Source organism: Zonotrichia leucophrys, chromosome 3 (assembly GCF_028769735.1).
Source record: "Zonotrichia leucophrys gambelii isolate GWCS_2022_RI chromosome 3, RI_Zleu_2.0, whole genome shotgun sequence".
NCBI classification, from domain to species: domain Eukaryota; kingdom Metazoa; phylum Chordata; class Aves; order Passeriformes; family Passerellidae; genus Zonotrichia; species Zonotrichia leucophrys.
This window is the reverse complement of record NC_088172.1, coordinates 107382426-107390164: the sequence shown is the minus strand read 5'-3', so window position 1 is coordinate 107390164 and position 7739 is coordinate 107382426. Positions and strand designations below refer to the sequence as shown.

General features: G+C 38.3%; 1 protein-coding gene across 1 annotated transcript in view; it reads right to left on the bottom strand.

The window, feature by feature from the left end:
- Nucleotides 1–240: 240 nt before the first annotated feature.
- Nucleotides 241–7739, bottom strand: part of CRYBG1 (crystallin beta-gamma domain containing 1) — a 43076-nt gene continuing 35577 nt past the window's right edge. Inside the window, exons 20-22 of the mRNA XM_064707099.1 lie at nucleotides 7245–7403; nucleotides 4247–4409; nucleotides 241–1718 (exon numbers count right to left, since the gene is read on the bottom strand). Of these exons, the coding sequence (XP_064563169.1) occupies nucleotides 1630–1718; nucleotides 4247–4409; nucleotides 7245–7403 (411 nt within the window). The 3' untranslated portion in view covers nucleotides 241–1629. The remainder of the gene's footprint in view (nucleotides 1719–4246; nucleotides 4410–7244; nucleotides 7404–7739) is intronic.

Sequence of the window (7739 nt, the reverse complement as noted above, 5' to 3'; positions counted from 1 at the left end):
AGATGGGCACAAGATGAAAGCAAAACTAACCATAAAATGTAATTTTTCTACTTTTAAAAATGATTTCAGTAAAACATTACCTAACTTAAATTTATTTGTAAAATGCTATATTATATATAGCAAGAGCACATCAATATGACAGAGTACCACTGTTTGGAACCAGTAACATCATATTTTCTATTAAGGACTAAAAGCAGCACATTTCATAGCAACAAAACTTCAGTGCTTCTTTACAAAAGGAAGAAAATTAGTAAGGCACTTCCTCTAGGGTGCTAACAGCAAAAGCACCAGTATCCTTTGAGGCAATACAATAGTAATGAAAATGTTAATTTTAAACAGATTTACTATGCAAGACAAAGGCCTGGATGCTCCTCAGAGCAGCTTGTAATAACACTGGTCTAAGCCAGAACAAAACACAGCAGCATAGTACCAGAGTTTGTATTTTACCTTTTTGCCAACATCATTAAGGAAAACTAACATGACCAGGTTCAAAGCAGAGCAACAGAAGGACCTCCTGCAGCCATCAGAACATCCCACAAGCTCTTTACTAAACCAGTAACACTTGCTTGGAATGGGCACAGCCCTCGTGGCTGGGCATGGATCCAGGCCTGGCTGTGCCCCTTCCTAGAGTCTGACTCTTCTGTCCAACAGGGAACCAGGAGCCCACCACTATCATAGCTTTTCAACTGCTCCAGAAATATTGGGGAGTTGGGCATTCTCCATGTTGGTAAGCCCAACAGGCTGGAAAACTCAATAACCACAGTGCTTACAGGCTGTTGTAGTCATCTGTAGCAATTCTTTCCCTAAGAATTCTTATTTCCTATACAATTTTGGAGTTCAGTAAGATTCTACTTACTGAAACTGTTTTAGAAGGTACAAATGTCTTGGCAAAGAAGAAAAATACCCACAACTCAAGAAGTCAGGCAACCTAGAAAATGGGCAAATTCTTCAAATTCCAATGCATCCTTTTGCTAGCCTTCTCTTTTTCTAACAAAATATCTGCTACTTTACATCCTCTACACATGAGAAAATCTAGATTTTTTCTTAATTTAGGATTTACTATATTAGCATACTAACTATACTTGAAGCCACATGTTAACATATCTTTGGATGTGCTGTACTAGCAGTCTTTGAACTTTCAGTAAACATAAGTTTGTTCCAGTGAACCAAATATATTAATTTCCTGTAGTGAGTATTTCTCTATACCACAGCCCATAGGTCCAAGTTGCTATACCCACATACACACTGCTCTCCTGTCTTTTATAAAATAAGTTACACTTACTGACTATTCTGGGTTTTTGTAACTCCATGGGGTCTCTCCCCACGGGGTCTCCCTCAGTTGTTCCTTTCTAGCCTGAGGCATACTGCCAAATCTCTGTCCAACACTGAATTGTAAGGATTTAAAAACAAAAAAACAAAAAAAAAAAAAAAAAGGAAGGTTTTGAGATACTCAAGCTTTTATAGGGGAAATAATCTTGGATAGGGAGGTGAAATAATTCTGTTGCTTGTTCTTTTAAGATTGTGAAGACAAAACTCTCATCGTTGATCCTGTATCGTTCAGAGATGGCAGTGCCAATTCCAATGTCCAGAACAGTGGCCAATCCAAACATCATCTTTACTTCACTGGGTTTATACAACCAGTGGTTCCCAACACTGCGTTAACTTTTCTTCATTGACTGCGTTGACAACAACGTGGTCACAGTCATACTGAGTGCCTCCTGTAGAGAGAAATGTCAAAGAGGAGAGGTTATCTTTCAAATAACAGACAAATACTCTAGGTTTAGAAAAGCTCTGTAAGAGCTGGTGTAGACAATTTATCTTCGACCACAGCTCTGAGAAGACAAAGTATTTTCATCACTGCCTGCTTTTGGAATTTATTTTTGAAACAGTTTTTGAATTAACCAAGATCAGTCTGCCTTATTCTCTCCACCCCTTTAGCAATTCAGTTTCTCAGCTTTTTAAGCCTGGATGGAAAAGGAAAGAAACACTGCAGTACAGTCAGGTGCAGCTCCCTGAAGACTGTCACTTCCCAAAAGTCACACTTGACTATTCAGTTTTCCTGCAACAATTGTCACTTGGCTCTAAAAACAGAGTGAAGATGTTTAGATGATGAAGTCCTTCTGCTACCAGACAATACACACGTGACCAAGTCAGAGACAAGGTCTGGCACTCATTTACTCCTTGCCATTATAATCCTTTATTTTGACCAAATGAATCACAAGTCATCATGCCCAATGTATCACCCAGTGTTCAGCTGTTTCCACTGGCAGCTGAATGTATCTGAATGCAAAATAGAAACATTTCTTAGGAGAGCTAATCTACTAATGTGGTACAATGCCAAATGTTCTCATAGAACATAGAAGAAACTGGGAAGCAAAGACGCATTTGACTGGAGCTGAAAGTCAGAAGTGGTGCTTTTTTCCCTCAGATCTAGTATGTACTGCAGAAATGTAGAACACGTGCATTTCCTGCAGTACAACACACCTGCAAAGCAGGTGGTGTTCCCACTGGAAGTAGCCATCTGTGCCAACCATTTATACAAAGCACCAGGACAGTCCCACAGACACTTTTTGTTCTGCACCCCCATTGCCTCACCCTCCCTGACTGAGCAAAAGACAAGCCTGGCAGCTGAAAGCTTATGATGAGTCTAACATACTGAGCTATGTAGCTAATATTATTTTTTTTTGTATCTCAGTTATCACTGTGAGTGCAGAAATTTTTTTAAGTGGTGTCTGATAGAATGTAAACATGTTAAGATGGGATTTTGTTTTTCAGTGGATAGAGTGACAATTTACTTTGACAGCATGATGCTCTGGGCAAGGTTTTGTGCTATGCCAGTTTATCCACAAGGTGGCATCGGCAACTGCACAGTTTGCTGTGCAAATAAATGCACAACTGCATTCATTTACTGAGGAATTCTTTAACACACAATTTGTGGTCTGGAACAGATCAGCAGAGTTGGCAGAAACAGGCAATGTTCTTACTAGGCTTTCTCAAATAAAAGCTACGTGTATCTACTGTTTTGTATTTATTGTACAGATTTACTTTGTTTTAAAGCTAAGAGTGCTTCAATACTCCCACTACCAGGCCTATCCATTGTAAAGTTCTTCAATTATAAATGCAGAATTGCTTTTAACATGATTTACTGAAGAAAAGGCAATGCAGCAGTATTTCTGCTTGTTTGGAACAGGCTCCCCAGAGAAGTGGTCACAGCACCAAGCCTGATGAAGTCCAGGAAGCTTTTGGACAATGCTCTCAGGCACATGGTGTGACTATTGGGGTGTCTCTTGCAGGGCCAGGAGTTGGGCTTGGATGATCCTTATAGATCCCTTCCAGCTCAGGATATTCTATGATTCCACACGATCAGTCCTGTTTAGTTCTAAAGTGCTGGCTGTTGACTGTGCTATTTTTCTGGTTGGTTTGGGTTTTTTTGGGGGGTAGTGGTCATTGTAATTGACATAATTAATGTCACAGCATCAATTTTAAATCAATTTAAAAATAGCTAAAAAAATAATAGAACATATATAGAAAATGATTACTCCCTTCACCCAAAAAATCAGTTATGTAACAACATCTGATTATATTAATTCTGCTAATCATTCAATCTGCTACTTTTTTAGACCTTCTGTGAAGCTCTGAAAATGAAGTTCAGAAAGAGTATCTACACAAATCAAATTACTATGACAAAAGTGATTCCAAAATACACATCAAGTGCTCACAGACCCCAGGCTGCTATGGCAGAATCTCACACTTGCCATATAGGCATAGCCATTAACAAACAAAAGAACCCCACCTCTTTGCATCTAATCACATCAGTATACAAGCCTACATTTGCATCAGTATACAAACCTGCCTTTGCTTTCCTAATATCCTTTGGCTATTGCATCTACAACTGGTATGTAAGAAAATTTGCACTTACAGAAATTAAAGTTAATGAAAAGTTACGTTGTTCTTGCTTCACCCTTTTAAATAATCATATGCACATTGCCTAAAAATTAACCGAGGCTATCTACAGCGAGTGGTCACTGAGAATACAAGATAAGCAAGTACTGTGGGTTACTAAATTGTATGTAGGAGAAATTAAATGAAGTCTTAGGGCCTGTATAATTCAGGAGGTCAAACTAGCTGATCGGGTCTTTTTTGCTTCTAGATTAAAGCAACTAAAGCACCATCCTTAATTTAGTGTGTATCCCACTGCAAATACCATGTAATTAAGACCCAATGTAATGAGATAACATTTGCTTACCTTTGATATCTAAAACCAGCTTGGGTTTCATCTTGCTATAAATTCTGCCATCGGGACTAATATGCCAATATTGTTTGTCTTCATTCCGTTCAAATGACAGACCGAGTTTAGAGCCAGGAGTTATAAGATTTCCAACAATTGTCAAGCAGCAATCCTCTGCCATCTGTGTCATCAGAAAGGCAACAGCAATTACTCAGAATGGCTTTACTTCTACTGTCCACTGTTTTTGGTTTTTTTTAATCAAATTGGAGAGATATCATCAGGTGAGAATAGAATTTAGGAATGACTTTCCCTCCAGGAATCCATTTTTGCCCCAAACTCATCTTTCTTTTGTTCCTGTTTATGCCTACACTCTCTTCTACACAGGAACATTAAAGTGACTATGGTGTATCAGATCAAAAGGAACAATTAGCACCTGTCTATAGCAGTGGCCAATAACTGAAGATTACATTGATACCATGGAAGATTAAATTGCCAGTACTCTTGTATGAAATATGTTCTTGGTTATCTCTTCCAGGCTACAGCAATTGCTAGCCCAGAGACTTTTCCATGCATCCTGGAATCTTTAATGCTCATTTTCTGTCCTGTGTATGAATTTATTAGTCACTACCCACCAAGATCAGAGTAACCCTTTCATGTGAACTCCCTTGTGTATTTTAACCCTTCCATACTGTGGCAAGCAGTTCCAAATCCTAACTACCACTATTTAAAAAAATATATAAATTAAAAATAAATTTAGATGCAAGTAGTTTTATTTGATGTGCTCCTCATCTCTGTATTATTTTAAAGGATGTGTTGTCTATGCTATGTTTGCAGAGACTACAAGCACATCATCCCTCAAAGTGTACCCTTTGTAGGCTAAAATGTCCTCACTATTTTCTCTTCCTTGCATAGAGGCTCTCCATTTCCTCTGAACATATTTTTTTCCTAAACATTTCTAGTTTTGCAGTAACCTTTTCATAAAGAGGACATAGCTGCACAGTATCAAGTGTGTGAATTTCACAGGGTACAACAGTAATATTTTCTTCTTTGCTCTATACTTTTCCTAGTCACTTGTATTACTTGAATCCAAACATCTGCAAATGTCTTCTTGGTTAAAAAAAGAGCTGGCAAAAATCAAGGTTGTTTCAAAAGAGTGTTAAGGCTGTATTACGAAGTAAGTCAATTTTTCTACATAAACAGTGATTTTCAGTAGATCATCATAAACTGCACCTTTAAACTACTGAATGCACTTCTGTGGCAGATTGAACACTCATCTGTCATTGTTGAAATGGCCCTAAATTATTTTACAAGTACTTTTTAAAGAACTTTTTCTTGAAAAAGTCGTACTTCTGACTGTCATAATCTAGAATTAAAGAAAGTTGATTTGGTTGTGAAATTCTCACTGGTATCTGAAGCGTTCTCTAGTGGGACAAGGAGAACTCTGAGCTTAGACATTAGGTTCCCTAGGCCAGAACTTAACCCATCTCCATGAAACTCGTGAGGAGTAAGGAGATCTGCATTCACATCTGTTTCTGAAAAAAGAGCAGAACTGCTTTCATATCTTGCTTACTGGTTATCCCACATAATTGAAACAGCCCTTCCTTGAAAACCTCAGGCACAGCTCAAGGTCCCATCTCATGACTCAGTCACTGAGATGACCCAAGCTTACAGGAAGGTGCAGGTTCTTCCAGTGACCTGTGTCTGCCTTCGTGCAGGGAGTTACCCACCCAGGAGCTCAGTTTTCTTTGGAATATGTGGGTGAACCCAATTTCTGGTTTGTGCAAAATGGATTTACTACCATTCACCGGAAAGATGTCAGAGCTCTGTAGGAGTTCAGTCACTTAAGATCAATGTTGCCAGCTTGCACTCTGCACTAAGCTACCTGATTGCTATACAGCACAAGCCGTGGATTTTCTGTGCACAGAAAAATTGCTTTATGAGATACAGAAAAAGGGCAAAAACCAGGAGCATTTATCCAAAGCCATATAATACCACACTGTCTCAATATGAAAACTTGTTGACATGTTTGAGAGGCACCATCAAAAGAGAAGTCTTTTGTATGTCATATTAAAGCTTTTAGCTTACTTTGCATCATTTTGCTGTCTGCATAAATCGCTTTTACAACTGCATGTGTCCTGTAAACATGTCCGAACAATGCCTTAGCTTATTAACAGTAAGATTCTTCCCTCCAGCATAGATGACATAGTTATAAATGGCTCCTTTGAAGTTATACAGTCCTATAGAAAAAGTTCACATGATTCTTTGCAGTCAAGCTGTTTAACAGTATTAAAGTAACTTAATTTTCTTTTGGCTGGCATCCCTACCGAAGCCTGTTCATGCTCTAACATTATATGAACTGTGCATACCTCTGCTCACCTCAATGACAATTTGCACATGATTAGTTTTATGGACTGTGAGAAAAGCAGGGCTTCATTGGGAAACTTGCACAGAAGAAAGGAGAAGGATGGATTTGACAAATACAGGGATAACCAGAAAACAAACAAAAACCCCAAAACAGAACCAAAAAAACCCCACCCCTAAATGGCTCAAAAGAGTGGGATTTTATCTTAAAGCTTGCCTAAATGCAGAAGAGGATATTGTCCTAGGGTGACTTTATGATGTTTATATTTTTAACCATCTGTTTCCTCCCAAACTTGCTCTAAACCAGTACAAATACCAACCTACATTACATAACTGTCCTACTGCAAGGTATTCATAGTTCAAAATATTATCAGGAAGGGTCTCTCTCCTGCTTTGATACTTTTGCAATACTTTCTCTCCAAATTTCCATTATATCAAAAAAGTATCATACAACTAGTTTGTATCACCTGAAAAAACTAGAGTTGATTAAAACAAAACAACACCCACAAAAACCAACTCCCTACAGAAAGATTACATTATAGTTGAAACAGATTAAACCTATAAAATAAATGAAGATGCTGCAGTAGGAATTAAATTCATAAAGCCCTACTACCGGAGAGGAAAAGAGAAAATGCACATTGAACTCAAACCTTACCCGACACCTTATGAATCCATCCTGATAAACCCAAATTTGATCATCTGAGTCTGTATCTTCTGCAACCTGTATTCTGAGAAGATTCAGATTATCTAGGTTGCCATCAGCTGACATGAATTTTCCTGTTTCCTTGTTTCGAAGCCTGAAGTACACACGTTTCTGCACAAAACCAAAGAACTCTTTAACCACAATCTCAGCAGAGAACACATCCTGCTCTGAGTTAACTTCAGAGCAGTTACTGTCACTGCTGAACCCCAAACCTCCCTCTTTCTTTCTGAAAGCTTAACTTTTTAATTTGAGAACATAATTCAGAAGCCCATAAACATCTGGACAAGACAAGCTGTGAGAACTCACCACTCTGCATGGGGAGTTTTAGGCTTTCCTATGCACTGAAATCAGCACACAGGGGAAAGCTAAAAATTTTTAAATCAAAGCAGAACAAACTTCTCTCTGCTAATTCCCTTCCATACATGCTCTTAGCTTTCATTAAGGGTG